The sequence below is a fragment of the Propithecus coquereli genome, unplaced genomic scaffold, assembly GCF_000956105.1.
Source record: "Propithecus coquereli isolate 6110/MARCELLA unplaced genomic scaffold, Pcoq_1.0 Scaffold9, whole genome shotgun sequence".
In the NCBI taxonomy this organism is placed as follows: Eukaryota; Metazoa; Chordata; class Mammalia; order Primates; family Indriidae; genus Propithecus; species Propithecus coquereli.
Window position 1 is genome coordinate 1,964,145 of NW_012155284.1, and position 26,416 is coordinate 1,990,560.

At 44.4% G+C, this 26,416-nt stretch overlaps 1 protein-coding gene across 1 annotated transcript in view; it reads right to left on the reverse strand.

The window, feature by feature from the left end:
• Positions 1-26,416, reverse strand: part of RASGRF2 (Ras protein-specific guanine nucleotide-releasing factor 2) — a 213,927-nt gene that overhangs the window by 7,241 nt on the left and 180,270 nt on the right. Inside the window, exons 19-23 of the mRNA XM_012664540.1 lie at positions 11,517-11,629; positions 6,548-6,608; positions 6,148-6,251; positions 3,942-4,026; positions 913-1,110 (exon numbers count right to left, since the gene is read on the reverse strand). Of these exons, the coding sequence (XP_012519994.1) occupies positions 913-1,110; positions 3,942-4,026; positions 6,148-6,251; positions 6,548-6,608; positions 11,517-11,629 (561 nt within the window). The remainder of the gene's footprint in view (positions 1-912; positions 1,111-3,941; positions 4,027-6,147; positions 6,252-6,547; positions 6,609-11,516; positions 11,630-26,416) is intronic.

Genomic DNA, 26,416 nt, shown 5'->3' on the forward strand with positions numbered 1-26,416 from the left:
ACAGGGCCTGATGTAGCCCCTCCTACCCACTGGCACCAATGGGATATGAAGGAGCCTGGGAAACTCCCCCGAAGCCGTTTGAGAGGGCCAAGGTGGTCATCCAATAATGAAGAGTTGATATGCCCGCCAAGGATCACCAAGGGGCAGAGGAGCCTGTAGGGTGGTGAGGTCAGCCAAGCTCTCTGGGTGCAATCACCATGCCTTGTTCCTGGGCAGGGCGGGCAGACCATGTGACACCAGGTACAGGTAAGCCACAGTGGTCTGCACCCAATGACCAATCAGCAAAGGACTACAATAGGGAGCCAGCGGTGCAGACAACCTCCCGGAAGCCCGAAGCCATCCACAACACCCACCAACAACCAAGGAGAAGGCCAGGAGAAAGGGCAGGGGAAGAATTGTGATTTAGTTTGAATCTTAAAATATCTGAATGAAAACAGGCATAGGCAAGCTGAGTCCAACAAAAGAAAATTAAGAAAGCTGTATTTCTGTATATCTAAGTCATTATGCCAAAACTTTAAATTCACTACCTGAATGACAAAGAAAAAGGTGAACATTGAGGCCCTTTGCCCCTGGCTTTCTCCCTAAGGCATGTGTACCCTTATTTGGGGGGAGAAAGAATGGATTCATTGGATATCACTCTTCTCACTTGGAATCAATTCGGGAAATTCTTGACTGACAACCACATTGTTTGAGGTTGTCCCCCAAAACATTTTAATGAATGTTTTAGAAATGTACATGAGTGAAATCAATTAAGTGGTAAGAGCACAGTAATTAGCCGTGTTGGCACCTTGCTTTGGCAGCTGAGCTGCTCGTTTCAGTTAATGATTTCCTAATTAGTCATATTTATCTTGTCTCTTGTCTCCCAGCCTCTCCTCCTCTCAGCAGCAGGACATGTCACTCGCTGATGCTCACCTGCTTGGACACCTTGGCCCAGGTTTTCTTCAGCCTGTAGATGGCACTTCTGTTTAAGGCCGAGGTGATCTCCAGCACACCGTTGTAGTTGTGCAGGCATCGGCAAATGTCCGCCACCGCCACCCACTTCTCGATCGCGTTGGCACGGGAGCCGACATCAGCGTAATTCATTATCTGGGAGGCCACCAGGTTACTCATCTGAGACAATCAAAAAGCCCAGAGAGGCTAAGAGCCAAAGCAGTGCATTTAGGCAAAATATCTAAATTATCTGCAGACAGGTCAGGAAAGCAGGATGTTGAGTGGCATGAAGATCACGTTCCATACTTAGGGACCAACTTTCTAAAGAGACTATACAGTCTGTAATAATAATAACAACAAACTAATGAGCATCTGTTCACCCTTTGAGTGAAGAGAGGGATTATTTGCAGTCTAGCTTGTTGGTGGAAAAGGCAATTTTACTAATCAGTAATTTTGATGGAGTTATTGCTAATAATTATTTAGGAAATGGGATCCTAACCCCTGAGGAATGGCAATGTCTGCAGATCTGGGGTGTCATTCCTAGGGGCCTTTCCACGTATTCCTTGGCTCCCAACAGTGTGTAGGTCCTCACCCTGGGAAGCCTTAGTTACAGAGAAAGAAAAAACACTTGCCCAAGTCAGATCAAATTCTCAACTGATCGACTCTCAAACCAAACACTCAGCTACAGAAGAAAAGAGAACATTTTCTTCTTCTTATCCTATTTTTCACTGATAGTTAGAAGCGCCTACAGTTTCAAAGCTAAGTACTGTAATTCTACCAGCTAAAGCCAGTTTAAGAAGCTCAACTCTTAAAGAAAAAAAAAAAATTAAAAAAAAATTTTTAAAAAGCAGCTCAACATTTACAATATGGAAAAGGAAAGGGCAAAATAGGATTACTGTATTAACAAAGGGAAAATGGCGCATTTAATCTTATAGCCATACACTAAGTCTGATGTACACACCCATTCTTTGTTGATTCTGAAGATACTTAAGATCTTACAGTGCCTCAAAATTATCACTGTGGATATTCATTAAAGCACCTACTAAGGGGCTGTTCTCTGAGCACCTATTTGTCCTTACAGTAGAGAGAGGAATTATTTGAAATCCAGTTTGTTCAAGAAAGAGGTGATTTTGCTAATCAATAATTTTAATGCAGTTATTGTCAATAATTATTGAGGAAATGGGATAGAACACGCGTTCTTTTAGGTGCTGAGAAAAGAAAGACAAATAAATCAGTGTCCCTGACCTTAAGGTGATCTGAGCCTAATTAGGTGGGAAGGGAAGGGGAGGCAGATATATAAACTAAATGCCACACAGTGAAACACAAAGCTACATCTATGTGTGGAGGGGCTTGTGAACAGGGAGGCAGCCTGGGGCATCTGGCCTAGTACAGAGGAGGCTTCTAGAAAGAGGTCATGCCTACACTGACTCCTAAAGCATCAAAGTATAAGAGCAAAGGGACAGAGGTGGGAGGCTTGGTCTAGTGGAGGATGTGACAGCCGTCTGAGAAGCACAGGGGCCGTGAGAGGCAAGGATGACAGATGAGCAGGGCTCTTGTACGCCAGGTTGAGCAGTTGGGACCATATCCTGAAGGGCAGGGGAAGCTACTGTCAGATTTTTGTCAAAGAGAGAAATATAATTAAATCAGCCTTTCAGAGGAGTCATTCCTGTGGCACTGCATGAAGAGGGGTTACAGGGCAGCGAGATGGCAGGGGACAGATGCACTGGGAGCTCCTGGGGAGAGAGGATGGAAGGCTGGATCAAGGTGGTAGCAGTGGGAAGGCAGGGTGAGGAAGGGCCTGAGATACATGGGGATTTAGGGTTCACACATATGTTGGGGGCAGTAAGAGTGAGGTGGGTAAGGGAGAAGGTGACCTCTAAATATCGTGCTTGGGTGAGTGAAATGTATTTTGAGGCCATTACCCACGACTGCGGACAGAGAAGATGATGAGGAAGTAGGCTTGGTGGCTCTGGGCTGTGGACGACAGGTTCCACCTGCAACTTGTTGAGAGCTCGATGCAGAGGTCATCCAACTGGAGGAGATACGTGGGTCTGGGGCCTGGGACAGACTCTCCGGTTCGAGTGTCCGTTATACCCCAGGTGCAGGTACAGCGCGGGTAACAGAGATTTACTCCCCACAGCAGAGGCTCTGCTTCTCCGAGTGTGGACTAGATGAGTCACGCACCTCATGCGTTAGGCAGCAGCAGCATTGAAGCTCATTGTGCGGTAGCGTTCACGCAGCATCTGTGTGCTCTGAGCATACCCTGTGCAAAGCACTATCTTGGGAATCTACACTGTCATTTTTGTATTTTGATTCTGGACAACTTATTAATTTACCCATGGGGTTCCTGGTAGTTTTGTTTATTTTCTTTTTAAACACATCATTATTCCTTTTACTGTAGTTTGGTAGAACTGGAAAGGGAGCCTTCTCTTTGCCTGGATAGACCTGAAGACACTCCCACATCTGTTACTAGTTCTACCACAGGACTAAGACCATGAGAGCGGAACCAATTAAAGGTTAGGGGGTACAAAAGCATCTCCTAATCTTCCTTCTGGGGAAAAGCAGAGCTGGGAGATGGACCAACAGCTGGCCACTGCAGCACAGAGCCACGGAAACAATGAGATTTTGCTCTAAGAGATCCTTCCAACCCTGGAATGCAATTCAGGCTGAACGGTCAGTAAGGATGAAGAGGACTTGCACCAACTCAGTCTCACTGTCACCACCACCGCCACCAGGGGCCAGTGACACATGTACTGCTCACTCTGTTAGTCAAGTTAGGGCCAGGAAGCAACAATGATCATGAAAAAAGTAACCGCAACCTATACATTATTGAGCACTTACCAGACTTGGGTACCATCAAAGCTGAACCTCTTATGTCAGGAAGTTAACTGGAAATTATTACATCACGGTGAACTCTTACGTGACAGAGTTACTTGATTTTAGAGGAGTCGTAAGACCCCAATATTCATCCCCTGTAACACGCCCAAAGTTTTCTTTTTATGGCTACTCACATCATTAAAGTGCTGGCTGGTTTTCATAATGTAAGGAGTTCTTTCATTTTTATCCAGCTTCATCCACCCTTGCCCAAGAAACTCTCTGAAAGTTCAAAAGAAAACACAAAAACCAATTAAGTTTTTAAAAACTGGTTGACTGTGATCCTGGGTAATTATCATTAATATTAGATACATTAAATTTGACATTGCCTAGAATGTCACCTGACACCTGCTGCTACCGATCTCTCAAATTTTAGCTCAATGGTAGCATTTCACCACTTGATACCAAAAAGAAAAAGATTTTTCAGTTTCCAGATTTCTCTTATAAATATTTAGAACTTTGTCCCTGTTGGGAATCATACAAAGGCTTCTCCAAAGTTGGAAAACCACCACCAACACAGGAGAAATGAAGAGGTTAAGTGGTAATTCAGAAACCATGCCTATTTTTTCAGGATTGTTTTTAAAAATATTAAGCTTTAGCGAAGAGTTCAAAAAAATGCATCACTACCAAAAATGTTCATCAAGAACAGAATTATTCCCTCTGCTCTGCTCTGCCATTCTCCTGGAGGATGTAGGCTCCACAGACAGGGATTTTGTGTTATCCCCAGAGCTCAGGACAGTGCACATGGTTAAGGCTGAAACAACGCTCCTTGTTACACTTTTGCAGCACGTGCACCCGGCAAGGCTGTTCAGCAGGTGGGAGCTGGGCTGGTCGGAAGCTCTGCCTTCCGAACTTCACTCCTGAGCAGGTCGCCAGACCCCGGCAAGCAACCAGGGACCATTAAGACAGAGTGTACAGGAATTATTTTGTATAGGCATTTAAAGAAAAAAACCTTGAAATGACTCTGACACGTTCTTAATACAGAAATGTTGACTGAGTCCTCGGGCAAGGTTCTTTGTCCCTTGATGTTGTTGGTACTGCTCCCATCCTGCAGAGTGCTGGACATAGGGGTGCCGGTTGCACAGAAGGAAATAACTGGTAGATATTCACACAGGCACCGAGGTGACAGGGAAGAAAGGTGGGGAGGGCTCCAGGAGGGGACAACGGCAACCACACAGTTCCAACTTTGCTCTTCCTCCTCCTCCAAGATGCCCCATTCTCAATGTGCTGTAGGCTAGTGGGGGAGGGGGTAGTGGTGGAAGTGGGTGGGAAGAGACACTGTGGGTCCTAACTCAAGTCTTCAAATAGTCACTGGGTTGATTTCAATGGCCCGTGGGGCACATTCCTATTTTAATTTGTTTTTCATGTTCACGGATAGGTCTGTGAGTGCTGGAAGAGAGGGAGGGAAAGACGATAAAATGCATCGAAGATCAGTCTGCAGGGGCATCCTCTAGCCCTGTCCTGGTTCCTCTCTGACCCTCAGCCACCCTGCCCAGGCCCGGACCCTCCATCATCATGGACATCCTCTGCTCTGCATAGGACATGGAGCACGTTCGTGTCTCTCATCCCACTCTCCCTTTACCTCCAATTTAGCTGTTTAGTTCGCGGAAAATGTGTGCTCACAGTGGCCATCTGTCCCAACGAAGGCCTTGTTTGCGCAGCTACCAAATATGACAGCTGGAAGGACTTAAACAGCCTCCCCTTACTCTACACACAAGGAAACTAAAAGGCTGTGTGATGAAGCTTAGCAATACTTGTTGATTTACAGAAATGGGTGAAGGACGGTAGGAGAATTTACAGCCTTTACCCTAGATCAGAGTTTCCCATGGTGTGCTCTCGGACTACTCAGAATTAGCTGTGTTTTCTCCTTGACAATACAGTTTCCTAGGCCTCAACCAAACCTACTAGAATCAGAATTCCTGAGGGGGCTATCTAGGAATGTACATTTTTAACAAGCTTCCCAGATGATTTTAGGCACACTGAAGTTTGAGAACCGCTATTGTAACTGTATTCAGGCTTCTGGAATTCAAGGGTAGAAGTGTACAAAGAAATTCACATTCTATGGTAACCGTAGTCCATACAGAAACACAAGAGTGGCTGTTTTGAGAATCCCCAAATCAATATTTCCAACATAAACTAGAATGAAAACATATTCAAGGGGTTCCAAACCATCGTAAGATTAAAACTCATACCTCTGGTCATGTGTGTGTGCATACACAGAGACACACACACACACAGAGACACACACATAGACACACACACACACACACACATCTGCCTTAGGAATAATGTCCACTTTCTAAGCCAGCTAGTGCAGTCCAGCCTGCCGCGAGGCACACTCACTCATAGGGAATGCTTCTGAAAACAATGTGGTCCAACAGGGTGATCTGCTCAGCCAGCTCCATGGCTGACAAGGTCTCGAAGCACTCGGCCTTCAAACAGTCAGTCTGCAAGAGAGGAAGAAGGGAAATGAAATACTCAGGGTAGGTCAGTGAGGCAGACAGCTGCACGTGTGGAAATGTGACGTCCATCAGCAGGTTCTAGCTATGAAAGAAAATGGCGGAAAGCTCAAAAATATCAGTCGACATTAACATCATGGACCAATTGGCCCCATGTGGTTCATCTCACAGAGCTTCACAGATAGGACAAATGGTCAAACACTCGGTAATAAGTTACAAGCTCACCTTTGAGAGGTAGTTTGCACATACTTGTGCAAACTAGATAGAAATGTGGCTGAACTTACCATTTGAATTATATCCTCTAATTTTAGGTGGATGTCATCTTGATCATCTTGTGAAAGGGCTCTAAAAAAAAAAATCAAAATATCCTCCATGAAAAAAAAAAATAGACACGCTAGGAACGAAACTACAAAATACAGTTTGGTTTTCCCTAGGTGGGCAGTCTGAGAGGTTGGGTCTGCAAAGATGTGCAACACGACAGCCTGCTGTGCTGGGGACAAGTGGTTCCAAAACAGAAAAACACAAGAGAATCATCAAGACAGCTAATTTAGAACAAAGAGCCAACTTGTTACATGCAAGGTTGTAAACACAACAGCCACGGTCAACGCGAACCTGAGGGTGAGTGGGTTGTGCTCTGAGTTATGGAGATGATCTTCCATGTGAGCTGGGCATCCTCTAAACCATCAGTGAGTTGCAGCCATAGACCTGAGTGCCCTGTCCCCACCTTCCACCCGCTACCCTGGGCCTTCCCTGCTGATTCTGCAGCTGAAGGTGTAGAGCCGCCCCCTTCTCAATCAAGCTCACATAGACCAGAAGCACAGGGGAGTTCCAAACAGCGTGAGGCAGGAGCCGGGAGATAAATTCTTCCCCCTTGCTTTCTAGACAGACTTTCCTCAGATGCTTTTGGTGCCATATCCCACACACGGTGTCATTCAGCTCTCAATAAATATCTCTTTTTGGGGGGTGGGGATAAATGATGAATGAATGAGTAAGTAAATGAACACATAAGTTAATTAATACCTAAGATACTGGTTTCAGAAGGGGGAGGATATTTTATGTTCAACAAAAGTTCAGAGTTCAGGAGAATTATACTGAGTAGACATCCAATTATATAACTTGCAATCAAGGCCAAGCATTTTAAGATACTCAAAATGAAGGCACAAGCTCATATTGAAAGTACTAACATATTTAAACAGTCCAGAACCATGTAGCCTGTCTGCTAGAGGAAGCCGGTTTTAAAAGAAGTAACGATGTGATGTTCTGTTGTATTCTGAGTTGATAACAACAACAACCAGGAAAAATACAACATCAACACAGATGGTTTATTGTATTCTAACTGTGTGCCAGTCACGTGCTAAGCATTTGACAGACGCTACCTCAAAAAAAATCCCTTCTAGATAAGCAATAGTATCTCCACTTTATAGATGAGGAAACAAAAGTTCAAAGACATGGACTAGCTTGCCAGGGTTCCAGAACAGTTGTGCTTTTCCTGTTACTCTGAGCATCTTGTAGGTGGACTCATGAAAGGCAGCTCTGCAGGGGGCCACACGGAGCACACAGTCAATAAATGCCACTCCCTCCTCTCTCTCTTCCTCCCCTCTTCAAAAGCTCTGTTTCAAGGGGAGCAGGAGCCTTCTATAACAGATTATGCTAGTGGCAACCCTCTTCTCAGCAATTAGCCCCGTGTCATTTGTGAGCAGAAAGGAATAGTCGTCACATGCTGAAGGGCAGATTAAGATGAGGAAAAAATAAGTTAAACACAATTCTCCTCAAAGACTCTCAAATCACATTTAAGGGTTACAAATAGCAGATGGAAGTGACCCTTTTCCAAAGTGTATGTCACTCTTTCCACTGTAGTCTAGGTTCCTGGAGAGAGATCTATGGCTCCACAGCTATGTGTACCAGTGGGAAATATCTTTTTTATGCGGCTGGACAATATACTTCCCTTGGGAAGAAATGGTCAAGAAGTTAGCGCCTATCAAAGGTTCCTCTTCTTAGTGATTTATCTCAAATATTCCAAGATGCTTTCTGGTTCCATTAACTTATCTAATATTTACGTCTTCCTGTTGATGCTACTTGGGGCTTTGAGGTTTGAGGATGACCTCTTTAGGAACTGAGTCTACCACCATTGACCATCCAAGAAGTCGGTCACTGTTTCTTCTCATTCTGTGGCATGTTAGGTATCTATAAAAATTTCTACACTGAATAGATTTTTGAAGACAGCTAGTTAGACAACTTTGGAGGGGAGTGGTATTTTAGAAATATAAAAGTTTTGAGTGGAGGTTTTTATTCACAAACAGGGCAACAAACTACCTGTGGTAATTAAGTTTATTCCTGATTAAACAACCCCTGTGAGCCTGTGAGTCAGGGGCAGCTCTTCATAGAGAAGTTTTGCTTTATTGTATTTAATATAATATATGCTTAAATACATTTTTATGTTCAGATCTCTCTGTTATATGACTGGAGTGCATATAAATCTCTAAATGTCAGAGCTACATCTAACTACAACATGATGTGTTTTCATCCCTCAGCCATAACCTGGATTCACAGTTCAGAACCGTGAGTACCAAATATACTTAAAAGGAAATGGGATCAATCAAATTGCAGAAATGGAAAATTCCTCCTTCAATTACAGAAATAAGAGTAGTCTAAAAACAGAGCCAAGAGCAATCAGCCTCTGTTTGGAGACTGGTCGACACTCTCCTTGTGCAGACAAGGTGATGAAGCCTAAGAAAAGTCTCGAGATCTAGCTGGCTGAGATCTAGCCTGGTTTCTCTTGGGCCATATTGCTTTGATGGCAAAACTATTTTTCCCAAGAGCTACTGTCAGTGCTGCTAATAGTTTAATAATAATAATGATTATAATCATAGCTGTAATATGAGACTAATTACGTTTCAGGGATTGTGTCAACCTCTTTACATATATGATGTACCCTTCACAACAACCTAGTGAAGTCGGTATTACTAGCCCCATTTTATAAATGAGGACACTGAGTGTCAGACTGGTGGAGAAACTTGATAGCTGTAAGTGTCCGGGCTGAGATTTAAGCCTGTGACATCCTGCAAAAGTCACAATCAGACTGTTCAGTGTTATATTCCTACTGTACCATCTACTAAAATTTCTCTTCCCTGTCGGTCTTGCGCTTCTAATTCCCAGGTCACTATTTGGCAAAGAGAATGGGCACGTCTTGAGCCTGACGAATAATGAAGACCTGGGATGGTGACTAGGACTCATCTTAAGCACCAAGTCCAACTGACTGGTTTCTGAGGTCCCCTCCTGGTGCAGACGGAAAACTCTTAGGATTGACTGGAAATGTTTGGCACAGATGTCTTGAGGGGACTGGCAACGAGAGGGCCTCACATTAGTCACTCCTGACCATTTTTCCCAGTCTGAATGCCCTCATTTCCCTGAAAGCTACTTAGTCAAAATGTCCCTAGGCACACAAACTTCCAGAATGCAGTTTTTTAGTATTAATGTTTTAAATACAAAGAGCATAAGGAACTATCTACATGGAGAGGAAAGGAACAGCCATCACCCACAGGCATAGTCACTTATCCGCTGGAACAGGCTTTTCCTGAATATGTATTTAGAATTTTAAAATCTGAAAATAGACTCAGTAATGGAATCCCTAAGCTTACTTAGATGTTTTCATAGAGTGGAAAAAGTAAAGGAGGCCTCTAATTGTGTCCTAGGGCTGCCCTAACAAAATACCACAAACTGGGTGGCTTAAAACAACAGAAATGTATTGTCTCACAGCTCTGGATAGAGGTCTGAAATCAAGAGACCAGCAGGGCCATGCTGCTGCCAGAATCTGTCGGGCAGTCCTTCCCTGTCTTCTCTTAGCTTCTGCTGGTTTGCTAGCAATCTCTGGTGCTCTTTGGCTTGCAGCTGCAAATGCCTATCTCTGCCTCCATCTTCGGGTAGCATCGTCTCTGGGTCTGTCTTCCAGGGTCGACTTCTTATAAGGACGCCAGTCAAATTGGATCGGGGGCCACCCTGTTCCAGTAAGACCTCATCTTAAGTGATATCACCTGCAATGGCCTTATTTCCAAATAAGGTTACATTTTGAGGTGCTAGAGGTTAGGATTTCAACATAACTTTTTGGGGGGACACATAAAAGCCCCTACACCAAAGAATGATCTGGCTATGGGATCTTCAGCTAATGAGGGCTATGATGACTTATGGGCCAGATGCCAGAACATCACAAACCAAAATCTGGCATTGCTGCATCAGGGAGGGACTTCCAAAAACATGGTGGACTGAGCAAAATAGACTCCCCTCCACACACAAGCACTCTGGATAACGTACACAAAGAAACAATGTAGCCAAGCTTGGAAGAAAGAAAGGATTCTTTCCAGAGATTGTAAAGGAAGAGGGAATTAGAAATCAGAATGGTAAAAGAGTACCAGGCCCTTGCAGACAGGTGCTGTGCTTCCCACCCCCAAGTGGGGAAAGAAGATATAGCCACGAGTGAGCTGGAAAGTTGTAACCCAAATGTCTGCACAAAGCCATTGATAGCTTCCCTTTTCATGCAGAATGGACTAGAAAAAAATCCACCCACCACTTCAGGAAGCTGTAAGAAAGCTTGCTACCCGCTTAAATGCTGGGTGTAACAACTATGGACACAGTCTCTAGTGGGATACCCAAAGTTCAAGCCTTTATCACACAGAGGTGTGGAGTCACACTTTATACACTCCCACACGATTACACACCCTACATGAGGTGGAAATCCTAAATGGAAAAGTTAACAGAAAAAATTGATTTAGGACCAGGGAAACGAGCCGAAGAAAATGCATAACTTCTCTGTGACAGCACATTCACAATCTAGGTGCACAGGACTCCCGCAGAAACACTACCACCCTGCTTATAGACATGAGCTTATGATACACAATTAGAACCCACATGAGGAAAAAGATCTCTCTGCAATGGCTGCTGGACTCACAGGAGAGGATCCCTAAGGCTTCCTTCTTTTAACTTCTGGCCCTACAGGAAACCAGAGTCTGCCCACACAAGCAGGCGCCACCGCACTCCACTTGAGTTATGCCGCCCAGACCAGAGTCTTCCTGAGACAGCAGCCTCCACATCGCCCCCAGGAAAGAGAAGATGACAGATAATACTTTACTGGTGAGAACACAATCCCTGCTGCCCCCAGGATTCTAAGATTTATCCTTCTCGTTTGATAGGATCTTATTTTCTGTGAACAGAGCACAAACAAACCGATGTAATTCAATCAGCCCCTGCAATTGCTTTTACCTCAGGATGTTTGCTGTGGCTTTCCTCTCTTGGGGAAGGAGGTCTGGGTCTCGCAAAACTTCTTCTAGCAAATTTAGGACGTTCATCTTTAATTCGTTGTTGAGCTCAAAATCCTACAAAATAAAATGAATCTTTTTCAATTTTAGTTTTTAAGGGTTAATAAAGCTCTGTGACATGTGACACCGTGCCACATGATAAATTCTCCAGAAGCTGTGGAAATTAAAAACACATGGACCTCAGAGCTCCCGCCACCCCCAGAGATCCTGATTTGCTCGGTCTGGGACGAGGCCCTGGCGTTGGCATTTCTGATGGGCTCCCCAGGGGATGCGAATGTCAGCGTTGAGAACAGCAGCTCTGGGGACAGCAATTGGGCAGGGTCCTTAACAAGGCTTACAGGGCCCCGGCCAACCCCTCAAGCTGCTTCCTCACTCTGCTTGCATCCCCACGACCTCCAACACATACCACACACGCCGCACACTCAGGCACACTCACTCACACTGTCCGACACCCAGCAATGCCTTCGGTTCCTCAGAGAGATACGTGCTGCGCTTAGCCTGGAACACTGTGCCCCCTCCCTGCGTTTATTTCTATTCATCTTTTGGGTCAAGGAGGTGATATACATTCTCCCTGCAGTCTTCCTGAACTGACTCAGTGGAGTCATGGAACATGGAACATGGAACATGTAACTCACTGCTATCATAACATGCTGATTATACTGTAAGGGCCAATTTAATTATCTGCCTTTCCACTGAACCAGGAATAAGATAAGTAACCGGTACACAGCAGTAGCTCAAAACATATTTGTTGCAAGAATAATATCTATCATTTGGGTGATGACTTCAACGAAGATAGCTAAGGCTGTCAACATGTATCCATATCAATATAGACGTGCTAAGGGCTAAAGAATGATACAAACTGATGGGGCCACCTCAAACCAACGCAGGAGAGAGACTGAAGGGGTGCCCACAGCACAAAGTGGGGGCAGTCTGAGCATCCAAATGAATAATGAGAGTGGTAAGCAATAATCGACTGAACAAAAAGAACCCGCAAGTTCTTACTGATGCTTACAAAGACAGGTAGATAGAAAGATAGGTAGATAAAGGGGGTAGAAGATAAAACTGTGATTTGTAGTGGAATTACAACTAGTAAATGTGAAGGAATAAATGAGTTAGAAATTGCCATTTTCTACCAAAGCAGTAATCACGGGTTCAGGCAAGGATCATGAATGGGTGCTAAATGGCTGACTAAAATATACTGGGACAGAATTAACAGTCTCAGAGTACTCCCCAGAGGTTAGCTGTTCATTTCAAAGGGACAATCTGTCAGAAAGCACCTTACCCAAGTGATCAAAGTTATCATCTCCAGTGATGGAAGAAACCATCATGTACCTATTAACATAATGTTCTGTAATGTAATACATCACTTCCTTAATATTTCTGCCCAAAATGCATAATCTTGATCTAATTGTGAGGAAGCTTGGCATGTACTCTTCAAAAATGGCAATGTCATGAAAGAAAGAAAAACTGAGGAACTCTTCCTGTTTAAAAGACACCAAAGGGGCCACAGCTAAATAAATGCACCGTGTGAACCTGGATTAGACCTGAGGTCAGGAGGGGGATGCTTAGAAAGGGCTTTACCATGACAACTGGCACACACGGAATCAGAACTAGGCACCAGTAGAGAGCATTCTACCAATGTTCAATTTCCCTTAATTTGATCATTTTACTGTTGGCTATGTAAGAGCACGTTCTTGTTCTTGGGGGACAGGGGAGAGAGAGAGACTAAAGGTGGTAAACATGTTAGCGATTAGTGAGGGATTCTAGATGTGTTATCAGTGTACTTCGTTTTATTCTGGAAATTTTTCTCTTGATTTGAAAATTTTCAAAGTCAGTGTTGGGAAAAAAGAATAGAATAAAAAGGTAGAGTTGTGGCTCTTGCACTCTTTTATTAAATGTATTTGTAGGAAACACCTCCGGGCAGCATACTGGCATTGTCAGATACTCCAAGATGAACAGAACACTGCTAACTCCTGCTTTCAAGGACCTTGCTCTGATAGACTGTATCTTCTTACGTGCAGGCATGAGTGTTTATTTCCTCCACATAAAGTGACATATTATAATTACATTTTAACTTTAAGGAAAGTAATTTTGAAGCACTGACATTCTGAACTGTTTTAATGGATTAGAGAGAAGGTTGCTAATTGCAATGAATCAGATAAAAAGAAAACAGCAAAATTTTCCTACATGTAGTAAAAAAAATTTTTTTAACTTCATTATTTCACACATTTTAGGCATTGGAAAAGTCTAACCTAACTTGAATTGAGTATTTTTGTACCTCAGTTTGGTGGCAAACAGTGTAGTAACTTATTTTCGATATTTCACTTTTCACTGTTTGACAATAGCACCATTTCTTCAGGAACAACAGCCACCAGACCCAGGAGCAACACAGATATTAATGTCTTACGAATCTTAGGGCTTCGGATGATATATTTTCCTAAAATTTCACCTACTTATTGTCCAACAATTAATATTCTCACTATTAATTTTTCTTTTAAAATGTATGCAAGCAGAAGAAAGTAGTCTTTTGCTGGTGTTTTTTTCCCTTTTGTTTCACCCCCTCCCTCGTTTCAAGGTAAAGGGAATGCTGTTTATAAACAGTTAATGATAATGATCTCACCTACTTTAATCTGTGTGCACTATCAAAGAATTTCTCCACCACCAGGAGTCTATTTCCTTAATGAATATTTGATATATATTAGTGAGACAACCGAGTCCTCGTGTAGCTATGTCAGGTCTCTAATGATGCAAATAATCTGATTATCATAAACGGCACGATTAGTGTGAAGGACATCTGGCTACTGTTTGGGCCTTGCTGAGGATTAATTAGTGGTTTAATCAGCAAGCATCACTGAGCACTTACTGTGCCCCATACTGCGCTCACCTGTGGGCCCCAGGACAGCAAGTGTGTGAAAGGTCTTATTAAGGGAAGCAGAATGTAATTTTATTATTCTGAGCTCTGGGAAGACTGGCTTGAGAAGGACCTTTGAAAGACTTAATGAAACCAGCTGAGATATTATTTGAAGCATGACAAAACGGTTACAGTTGAATATTCCCTGCACCGCCACTGATATAAATCAGACTCTCTGATAGCTGAGTGTGACATGGAAGAATTTTCACTCACAATTTTCGCTTGCATTTGTACCGGTTTTTACAATGTATAAAGTAACCTCTTGTATATAATCTTAGCTCTTCCTCAGCCGACCTGGCAGCAGACGAGACAGGAGGCATGACCTCATGATCTCCCTTCACACATGGGCCACCGAGGATGGAGAGATGTGATGGTACAGGCTGCGATTAGATTCGTAGGGACATGCAGGCACTGAGACAAGAACACAGGTCTTCCGCCTGACTCCTGCCAGAGGCCTTTATACCTGCCCTTCTCAAACTGTCCCGTGCACAGGACTCACCGGGGGCTCTAGCTAAAACGCAGATTCCGCATGCGCCGGTCTGGAACCGGGACTGAGATTCTGAGTTTCTAACAAGTCCCACATGATGCCACGTTGCTGGTCCAGGGACCACATTTTGAGTAGCACTGCCTATGTTTATTAATAAGTAAATAAATAATAAACCAATAAATAAAAACTCAAAAAGTAAAAAAAAAAAATCGGAATCTTCTGATGTACTGTGTACAATGTGTAATTTCATTCTTTATAGATGCATATAAATTACAGAATTGGTCGTTGAAAAATCCCTGTTAAAAATATAGTAGCTGCTACCGAATAAAAAAGAAATCTAAAGCAGCAAAAAGATACTTGCCCTACTAAAATCCAGAGCTCAGTTATTGAGAGGAAGTCTGGCTGACAGCCATTTTGTCATTATCCAGAATGTCATTTTTGGCTGCGTTTCCCCAAGCCCTGAAACGGGCAGAGAGAACGCTGGGTGGCACGAGCGCCACGGGGCGCCTTCTCGGAGGCAGCGCGCCAGGCGCCCACAAGATGGCGCTCCGGGGTCGGCTGCAACTCGAGTCCGCAGCCGCCTTGGGCTTGGACCCGGCGGGACCGGCTGGCTGCAGGCCCTGGGGAGAGAAGCTGCTGCCGAAGGTTACCACACAAAGCCAGGTGCGTGAACCCGAGGCACCCAAGACACCCTGAGATGGTCACCGAAGTTACCACAGCAGCAGTATTTAGTTTGGTTTTTGTTTTCCAATTCCTGAAGCAGGAATGAGAAGACAGGATTGGAACAAGAAACCACCCTGGAATGCAGGTCTGGGAACCACCTCAGAGAGGCGACACCTGCAGCGGAAAGCACGACAAAACTGTCACGGAATGGAGTGTGGAACGAGCAAATGCTTAGGAGCAAAAACACTGTCAAGTGACCATGTTAGAATCCTCCTAGAGAGATAAGCTAGTGTGAGAGGAGGCTGTTTTACCAAGATTCTATTGACTCAGACATGATTAGCAAATCATATATGATTTTCCCTAGGTTGGTAAACAACTCCTGAAGTAATTACAGTCATAACTAAGACTTAGTGAGAGGCTGCCCCACGCTAGGTAATATTTTCACCACTTTATTATCTAATTTAATCCTCAATAGCAATCCTGTTACAGAGTCATCGTCATTATTCACATGTTACGTGTGGGGAAGTCAAGGCACAGAGAATCTAAGTATCTTATCCAAAGTCACAAAGTGGCAGACCCAGGACTTGGACCCAGGCAGTCTTGGCTACAGCCTGAGTTTTTAACCGCTACGCCACACAGCCTCTTGAAGAAAAGCAGCGATCAGTGAATTAGTGCTGGCTGGCCTGGGGAAGGCTGGGCTGAAATGTCAAGCAGGTGCTGAACCTGGAACTGCTTTCCACCTGTGCTATTTGAGAGAAGGATCTTAAGGCTCTGGTTTCCAGTCTGAACAAACTAGCTTGCATTAATAAGACCAGGTCGTACAACAGAAAAATAATCTGTGAAGCAATAAATCAGATTCTCTAGCACTTTAATCCCTGTTGATAGCTTAGGCATTTGGGAAATTACATTCATTCTTTCAGGAGAGCAGGGTAATAATTAGTAGTTTACTACATGAGGCCAAGGGAACTCTAGGACATTGAGAAAGTCTGACTCAATAAACACAGTTTGAAGATAAAGAGAATTATGAGAGTAATTTTGTCATTGTAATCAGTACAGTGTATTCCTAACAGTGGCCAGAGATTTTAAAAGGCAAGTGGAAATACTGCGGAGTGGATTAAAACCACACAAATACTTTGAAAACCTGGAACAAAGAGCTCATAAAGGAAGGCCTTAGGATGTGTTAGCCTCAAAAATGAGAGACTAGGGTTTGACTTAATGATTTTTGAGAAATGAAAAGCATGCTACTGTTTTCTGTCTTCTTTGACTTCGCAAGGTGAAAAATTTAATTTAAATTGTGGTATAGATTTAAATTAGATTGGGCCATTTTGCAAACTGGAAAACTGAGGCAAAGATGCTGAGTGATCATCTCAAGATATGTGCAGATCAGTCGTGGCAGGTTTGGGACACACCCCTCTGATTCCTCATTTGAATGAAGTAGAGGTAACAGGCCTCTAAACCTGTGTGGTTTTCAAGTCTTTTGAGGAGAGTAACCTTTATTCAGAATTTCAGTAGTGAAGCTCTATTCCAGGGGAGATTGTGCTGGCTAAAAGCTGGGGTGGGCGCCCTGTATAGCACCGCTCCCTTTGCCCACCGGCCACCATCCCCGGCCTGCCTGCGTCCGTGCCCCCTCTGGGCAACGATGGCTCTGATTCAGGGCTTCTCTCTGGAAAAGTGAAAGGGCAGGGTTTTCCAGCATTTCCTGTTGCATAACTACAAAAATATTTTAAAAGCCTCATTGTTCACACAATGAAAGAGAACATTCTAATTGAAAAACATAAGAAAGGGCAATAAGTTTGGAATTAAACTCTGCAAAGCAATGCCATAGTAATTCTAAACTTTCCAATACATGCTCGACACTTATTAGTCATTAATTACTTACTCATCAGCTTTTTGAATCTTCAAAGAGGAACAGAATATACAGGAAATGTGTACTTGGCTATCATCTAGCAACTTATATTTCAGGTAGTAAAACCTGGAGATAATTAAACCCCAAGTTGGGTAAGCACAGTGCTTACAAAGCTTCTGGTAAGTCCCTGAATTTTTGTTGAATGAATGGACAAAAGTCTATGGGGAGGATACTTGACTTTGAGACAAGTGGTAATATGCTACCTAATTCTTCAACTGGAGGTTTGGGAAACTAGTTTAGCAGATGTAAAATGGGAGGATACTAGGGGAAGGCACAGTGCAAAATGTGGAAGATATGTTAGAACAAAAATAACTGGGAAGAGGCAAATGGCAATGAATGACATCAATTCAGTGAGAAGGGGAAAAAAATCCAGAAAACCATTTATTCAATCATTTTCTAACAAATGACTCTGCATTTCAATGACTCAATAAAATTCAGCCTCTGGTTCTGAACAGCTGTGGTTATAGGAATTTTTAAATACTACCCACAACCCCGAAATCAGATAGCTCCCAAGCTTACATCTTTAAGCCTCAAAAGGGAATCAATCAGGTTAAAAAGTATTTATCAAAAAAAAAAGAATTTTTCCAGAAGCTGCATTTTCCATTAGATTTCTAGATAGTTGGTTAATTTATATGGATTGTAGCTTTCAAGACGATGACAAAGACTAGAGGGAAAAAGAAAAGTCTGGAAGGTCCTGCTTCAATCTTGATGTTTAAAACTTTCTTAGTTAAATAATGCCACCTGCCAACAAAATTATCTTTAAGTTTAACTCTAATATAAGGCTTAGGAAAGTACTGGAAAGTAGTCTATTAGTTATACTTTTTTTCTCCCTACTCTGATCCGTAAGAGGGAAAAAGACTGATGAAGAAAGCTGGTAGGGAAACATACATCATTCCTTTCCCATGGAGAAGACGCATTCAGAGTTACAGGAACGTGGTAGAAGTAGCATCTTTGACATTCATCCAAGCAGAGGCTTTATGCAAAGAGATTGGAAGCTAGAGGTTAGTGACATCTGGGAGCAGAGTGGGGAGGAGAGGACCACACAGAGAAGGGCAACAGTGAGGCAGAACCGTGGGACCTGAACGAACCAGCAGATGCACAAGTCTTAAGTCAGTCTTGGCGTCCTGAGGCAGCTCTAAAGTGATGGAGAGCACGGATCCAGGACCAGCCAGATCCAATGAGGACCAGATTATGTCACTGGCCATTGTTCCCTACGCTGAGGACTCAGCTGCGTGCCAGGGTCTCCAGAAACACTTCCGAGGTCCAGGAGTGATTATGAGAGCAGGGGGTGCAAATTAGGAAAAATAAGCTGCCCCGCTATGGCACTTGCATCAGAAAGCTCTTACAACAGAGGTAAGCTATTGATGTACATAAAATCCCATGTGGTGCTTCTCAGTGATTTCTCTGTCAATGAAATCCAGCCACAGAAGGTTAAAGAATCCCACTAGTTCTACAGGGAAAACTAAATTTCTGTCTTGGCAAGTAATGGAAACTGAAAATAAGTTCTTTTGAAGACACTGAAGCCTCCTAAAAGCTTAAATCTAGTTCACACTGACTTAATAAATCCTGATGTAAATGTCTCTCCATAAGGAGAGTTTAAAGGATAACAGTGAGGAGGTATAAAAGATAAGAAAAAACTTCAGTGAGTAGTTAAAGGAACTAGGATTTTCATACTTGGTTGGTTGTTTCCCTGGACCAGAGAAAAAGAGTTAGAGAATGAAAATCTATCTTTAGGGTTTAAAAAAAAGAAAAAGAAAGAAAGAAAGAAAATCTGTACCTATCAGATACTAGTTTCTTATGTTTTGTATTTTCCGGAGCAATACGACAAATAATTCGTTTGTGCATTAGAACTCCACACAAATCATTTTGCCAATTTTACAGTGAGGAAACTAGCTAACATTGCGATCCAGACTCGTGTTCAGGTTTCTGGATTTCTGTCCTCACAGGATTCCTTCTTGACCCAGGAATCTCTGAAGACCTAAAGTGAACTGTGACACCTACAGCGTCTGTCCTGAGAGGAGAAGGAGAGGACAAGGGCCAGGGAAGTGATGGATGCAGCAGCCTCAAGTACTGTAGGGATGGAAGTAAACATCAGCCTATGTGTCCAGGAAATCAGAAGGGGCCAAAAGGACCTGAAGTGGCCGGACTAATTAGACAGAGCATTTTTTATTTCATCTCGACTATTCTCATGGGAAATCTGAGTTTGTGAACAAACACTGGTTTGTAGCTGGTGGATGTTTGGGATCTCTTAGCTGAGATATGCAGAGGTCAACAGGAAGTGGTGTGGACAACTAGAAAGGAATGGGCATCGATCAACAAGGGCGAGACTAACATAAAAAGTGTGCAGGCCATTGATTATCCTCCAACTGGGTGTTTGCCTCAAGCTGTTTGCAAGTTTGAAGCAGTAGACAGCTAATTTGTCATTAAAAAAAAATATTTCATGGCTGCCAGCATCTCACATTGACACTAGATTTTATCTGCTTGTTCCTGGTATCCCCATCGGCTCCCACCGGCTGGGGACAGGCCCAGGAGCCTCAGTGGTTACTTTGGGTCCCTGAGCAGTGGGGCAGCATCTAATCCACCTGTCAGGGTGGGGATGTCTAAGGTCTCAGTGCCCTAAGATCAGCGGGGGTTTCCTGGCCCTGCACCATGGACAGCTCTCGCTGTGTCTGCTGCAGGCCAGCGGCCGGGGGAGGCTTGCACAAGCGACTACTGTCGCCATCTGAACTGGGGAGGCGCTGCAGTGGTCATCAGAAGGGACACAGCGCTCCCCCCTGCACTGCCTTTAGCACGTACAAATCCTTTGTTTGGGCAACACAAAATACAGTCCGGGACAAAAGTAACTTTCCTACGGAAAGGTTTAGAAATAGAGGGGGAAAGCATTGGCGGTGTTAACATGTGATATGCTCTCTGTTCTGAGTCAGAAGTGGGTTTTTACCCACTTTTAACCTGGCACTGCCATTTGCCATTGTGTAATCTCAGGAAAATGATTTCATCTGTCTGAGCTTCATTGCTCCATCTGTAAACAGGGGTAATAACAATATCTACCTTCCCTCCCTCAAAGGGGTACAGTCAGGAGTAAACGACTTAATATGTGAAAACTGCTTAGAACAGTGCCTGATACATAGTAAATAAGATAGTATTTGCTAATTTTTTTATTTTAATTGGGAGTCTGTCATTCAGAATACATTCTCACAGAGGAAACGACCTTTTAAGAATTATGTTTTCAAGTCACCTATAAAAGATCCCGTGCCCATATCATAATTAAACAATATCAAGGCTAGCAGTCTCCTAGAACAGTATTTATTTGTTTGTTTGTTTATTTATTTATTTATTGGGGGGAGACAGGGTCTTGCTCTCTCACCACAGCTAGAGTTCAGTACCATCATCATAGCTCACTGCAACCTCAAACTCCTGGGATCAAGCAATCCTCCTGCCTCAGCCTCCTGAGTACCTGGGACTATAGGCATCTGCCACCAAGCATGGCTAACGGCTCCTAGTTTATTTCTATGGGATCCAATGCTTCCTCCTCACTCAGGGGACTAGGGACACATCTCCCTTGGAAGTTTCCTCATCCTGTGGTGACGAAGATTTGGGGAAGGGGGTTTGTAACATCTTGAGCATCTTCAGGAGACCTGAGACAGGAAGCACCCCCACACAGCAGAGAGCGCTGCTGCCCAGGGAGGCGTTCTTCCCCCTGCGAGAGCTCAAAGGGCAGGCCTCCACACGCTGGGACTGTCTTGCAAGGGGAAGAGAAGATCCACTGCTCAAGGGCAGTGACTGGGCAGGGAGTGTGGACGGAAAAGTACCCCCTGGCCGGCTAGCAGGAGCGGGCATGGACCAGGAGGGGCAGAGCTGGCAGCAGGCCTGGAGCTGTCAGGAGAGGCGACAGGAGCTGCCTGCTGAGTAGCTGGCTGTTTCTTACACCTCTCGCTCTCCACCCACACCAAAAATTCTGAACTGTGCTTGTCCTGGCCCAGCCTCCATTTCAGATTTGGAACAAAGACTACATCTGAACTTAGTGCTCTAATTTGATGCCGAATTTTGCATTTTGCTAAGCAATGGCAAGAAATAAAAAAAAATAAAAAAGGGGTCCCTGTTATCTGCTAAAATAACAAACAGGAGAGATGAATGGTGTGAAAGTCACGTTTTTGGGAAAATCCGGTCCCTGAGATCCTTGAACCCATTGTGTAGAGACCACCACACCAGCACCCACCTTTCCGCCTACCATGGCCTGGGGCTGTGGGACAGAGGGATTCTCACTGGTTTGTTTACTCACTGGGAAAAAGCCCCTGTCTTCTCTTTGAGATCTAGAGCCCCAGCACTGGCGTTGCATACGGGTTTGGCTTTCCTCTCCATAAACCTAACACAGGCGCCCCCATCGGCAGGCTCACTGCAGTAGCCAGCACAGAGACCACCCCATCAGGGTCCTGTTTCAGGGGGCTTTTGGGAGCTGGGTCTGTTTCCCTGTTGTGCTTTTGAGAGGTCTAGACCTGTGCTGTTAATACTGCAACCATTAGTCACATGTGGCTATTTAGATTTAGTTAAATTAAATGACATTAAAACTTCAGTTTTTCAGCCATGCTGGCTACATTGCAAGTGATCAGTGTTAGCTCCATGTGGCCAGAGGCCACTGTGCTGGACACAAGAGGTAGAGAACATTTCCACCACCACTGCAAGTCTAACTGGGCAGTGATGCTGAACCCCTCTGACACTTGCTTGGCTCACTGGTCCGGTGAGGGCAACAGCATTTGCCTGCCTGAAGGTCAGGGTTTGGCCAGAGACCACCTTCATAAGGCCACCTCTACCCAGGGCACCCACCTGTAACGGCTACTGTGTTCTGCCTCGTGTAATCCTCACGATCGCCAGGAGGAAAAAGTGGAATTCTCCCCATTTTTACAGATGAAGAAACGGAGCCCTGGAGGAGCTAAATAGCTTGTCAGACACACAGCCAACAAACGCCAGAGCAGGGCGCTCAGTCCAGATCACCCCAACTCCGTAGCCCCAACACATCTCCTATAGGGTTCCAAAGTCCACTCTGGCTTTGACGCCGGTGCTGCATAGACAGCCTGGGCCTGAGTTCAACTCTCACTGTGATGCCTGCAGATATAAACTCAGCTGCCGTGAGTGACTACAGAGTAGCGTCCCAATAGCTGCGAATTCCTGTCTTATGCCTTAGACTACACTTATTTGGTAATTGCATTCAGAAAGTGTTATGGAATATATATTTTAACAAAAGACTGATAGAGACTGTGTGTGTTTGTATGTTTATGGGAAAAAGTATATATAAAACCCTCTTATGATGGGAAAAGGGTATATATATGTAAAAAGTATCATAAGCAAAGCTAAAAGTAAAAGAACAACCTGGGAAATGAATATTATTTGGCAGATAAAGGATTTTATTCTGAATATATAAAAAGCGCATAATGTCAATAAGAACAATACTAAAACCAACAGAACACTGGGCAATGCTCAGGAAGAAGGGCATCTATTGACAGGGGCCCTCTCAGGTGCTGGAAATATTCCAGATGTTGATCTGGGTGGTAGTTATGTGGGTATGTGGACAGGTAGAAAGTCATTGAGCTGCACACGTAAGTTGAGTGCCCTTTATATGAAGTACATAATATCTCAATAAAACTCACAAAAGCATGTAAACTGAACTATAAACTCAAGAGTTCTTCATTATCAGCTAAATACACAGCTCTTTGTTCACCATAAAACAAATGTACGAGTATCTAAGTGAGTTAGAAATACAATATCTGAGCTATTTTGATAGATTCTGTGAAATTGCTCTCCCAAGAGACCCTACACTTCCTGTATCATAAACAAGGATGAAATCATCAAACAGGATTACTGCTTCTTGCCAGTTCCAGGACACTACTCTGTAGGTCACCCTGCATGTAGTTCTGGGCAGGCACCCAGGTCTTCCAGTACCTTTTAGTTACAAGAATGGTCTCATTTTAACAATCCAAACATCCAGTCCAGTATATTAATCAAAGCTTCACTTCAGTCTTTTCTCCTGCTCTGGTCTGGCTTGCTTCTAGCATGGCAGCCTGCACAGGGGCCCCTTCTGCCCTCTCCACCACCTCCCCTACTTGCTTGCTATGGCTTCGAGTCCTGCAGCTCAGGTCCCGGGGAAAGGTCGTAGTTTGAGGTGATGGTACAGTGGGAGCCCGGTCCTGGCTCTTTCTGTATGTGGCAGGTGGACAGTGGCTAGCTCTTCCCCTTGTGGGCGCCTTGGTGGGGTTTTGGAGACCTCTCTGCTGGAGACCTGAGGCCAGATCCCCTGGCCCAGGCAATGTTTGTCTTCCTGTGAGTCACTTTCAACTCCCCCAGGCCCAGGGGGCCAGTAGTCCCCGTCCCCTAGACTCTGTGTATGGGGCTCACATCACCCCTCAAGCAGTCTTCTTGGGCAAGATGCAGGTTGCCGGATGGGACCCCACGGGTCCACCTGGTTCATGAGAGTGCTCATGAATGCAGCTCACTCCCAGTGCACCTGCCTCTCTTCACTTCGCCTGGCCAGCACTTTTCACCTTTACACAGGGGAGGCTAGCTGGGAGGTCTCCTGGAAGTGTCTCTCATGTGGCTTACTGTGAAAAGGAAGGCTGTCCTTCCCTTCCCCATGGTAGAGAATGTACACTGACAACTCTGTCTGGAAGTCACCCTCCCCCGCCTCAACTTCCCACAAGTGGGTGATCACAGTTGCTAGTGGGATTGGTTTCATGAGCTCTCAGCTTGTCTTGCTTAAGTGGCCTAGCAACTCCCTTACGGATATCCAGGCTTTTGCTGCCTGCTGTACCTCCTCCTGTGCCATTGGTCCTCTGCCTGGGAGTCTGAGACGATCAGAAGAACCAGATCTAACAGCCTGACACACACTCAGTTGCATCGAGTACACGGCTCATAGCGGGTGTCTCTGCCCGGTGACTGGAAGCTCCTAGAGGTGGAGACCACAGGGACCCCGCTCACTCTCATAGCCACTCTTGTGCCTGGCAAGCACTGGTGCTCAGGGCTTATTCATTGAATGAATCAAGGAGGTGAGAAAATAGAAAAGGGAATAGCAACGATTTCTCTATAAACTCCTTTGAGGAGGACAGTTTTATGTAAGTAGGTCATTTTTGTCCAATCTCATGTTTTTAAAACATTTCCCTAAGCCTACAATAAGAAAATGTGTGACTGTTTCATCCTCGGCCACTTGTCATTGAGACAGTACCCAGAGTCTGATGATGCCAGTTGTGGCCTGTGGGCACAGCTGCAGGCTCCTTTATCAGTGCCATCCCAGGGGCTGTGAAATTCCTCAAATAAATGGACAGGCATCTCTTCAGAATTGGTTGGTCAATAAGATAATTCAGGAAAACTGAAATTGCTATAGATTATACATGCAAGGCCTTTGACAGAGACTCACGCATGGATGGGAATTGTCTATAGCCAGCCTCCAAGTCCCTCGCCCGTCTGTGTGTGCACAAAAGACAAAAGCAATCACAGAAGCATCTGGTTAAAAGCTCTGCAGCTCCAACAGCTGCAGGGACCTGGGAATTGTGCAAATGGTACAGAAGGCCTCCCAGCAAGAGATGCTCGAGAAGCATGTGGGCACCTAATGAAAACACTTCCTTTATTTAGATCGTCTACACACACAGCCCTGATTTCTGGTTCATTAGTGGTTATAATCTCTGTCTTGGCTGACTTAACTGTGGAAACTTTCAAGGCTAGAAAATGACCTCCAAGAGAGAATGAACAACAGCAACATTAAAATGTAAACTCGATGTGACAACTATTTACTGGGCATGTGCCGTGTGGCCAGTGTCACAGAACTACGTGCAAGGAGACACAAAGATGAATGAGATGAGCCTGTCTACAAGGACCTTACCAGCTAGTCGTATGGAGATAAAATACACATCTCTCCTGTCCTTAGATGTAAGAGACTTAGTCACACACATCTATACTGTAATTTATGTTTAATCCAACATAACCTTTAATTTCCATCACATCTTTGGGAGAGCTAGAGCAGGGATGGTTTTTCTCATTTTCACAAGAGGAAACTAACACCCAAAGAGGCTGAGAGACCAGCCCAGTGCCCCTCAGGAGCTGTGGTGGCAGGGCTGGAATAAGAACACCAGGCGCGGTGGCTCACGCTGGTAATCCCAGCACTGTGGGAGGCTGAGGCAGGAGGATCACTTGAGACCAGGAATTTGAGACCTGTCTGGTCTTCAACATAGTGAGACTCTGCTTCTAAAACAAACAAACAGACAAAAACCCACACAGGCCCCCCTGACTCTGGGCTGCTGCAACGTCTGCTGATCCACACACAAGGTGCATGGGGGAGAAACCCAGCTTGGTCCTGTGGCTTCACCGTAACCTCACGCGGCAACAGTGAGTGAGGAGGTATAACAAAACGAGGAGCAGCCAGGCCAGAACGTATCAACAAATGAAGACTTTTAGAACCTGAAAAAAATGGAACATTCTAGCCTCACCAAATATTAACTAAAGAAAGGGCTAGAAGGTTCCAGGAGAAGAAATGCAATTTCAGCAGCACGCGAGGGTAGAGAGTTGGAAGGTGATATCCTAGGAACTCTTATTTCTCCAGAAAACCATCTCCCCACTCCCCACCCCATCCCCAATTCCTCTATGACTTGGTATTTCTCCTGAATAAAGTTCAGGGTAGTATCTGCCAGTAGTAGTTACCCTTTTTGAGAAATGAGAAATAAATACATGCCTATTTGTGGTAGACTTGATTCTCTAGATTATTCAGGGACAAATCTACATTATGGTCCTTCACTGTAGCTTTTCTGTTTCTATAAATTGAAGTGGTGTCCTTGGGTAGTCTGCCATGTGAGAAAAAATGCAACCTGCAGCTCAGGTCCCGGGGAAAGGTCGTAGTTT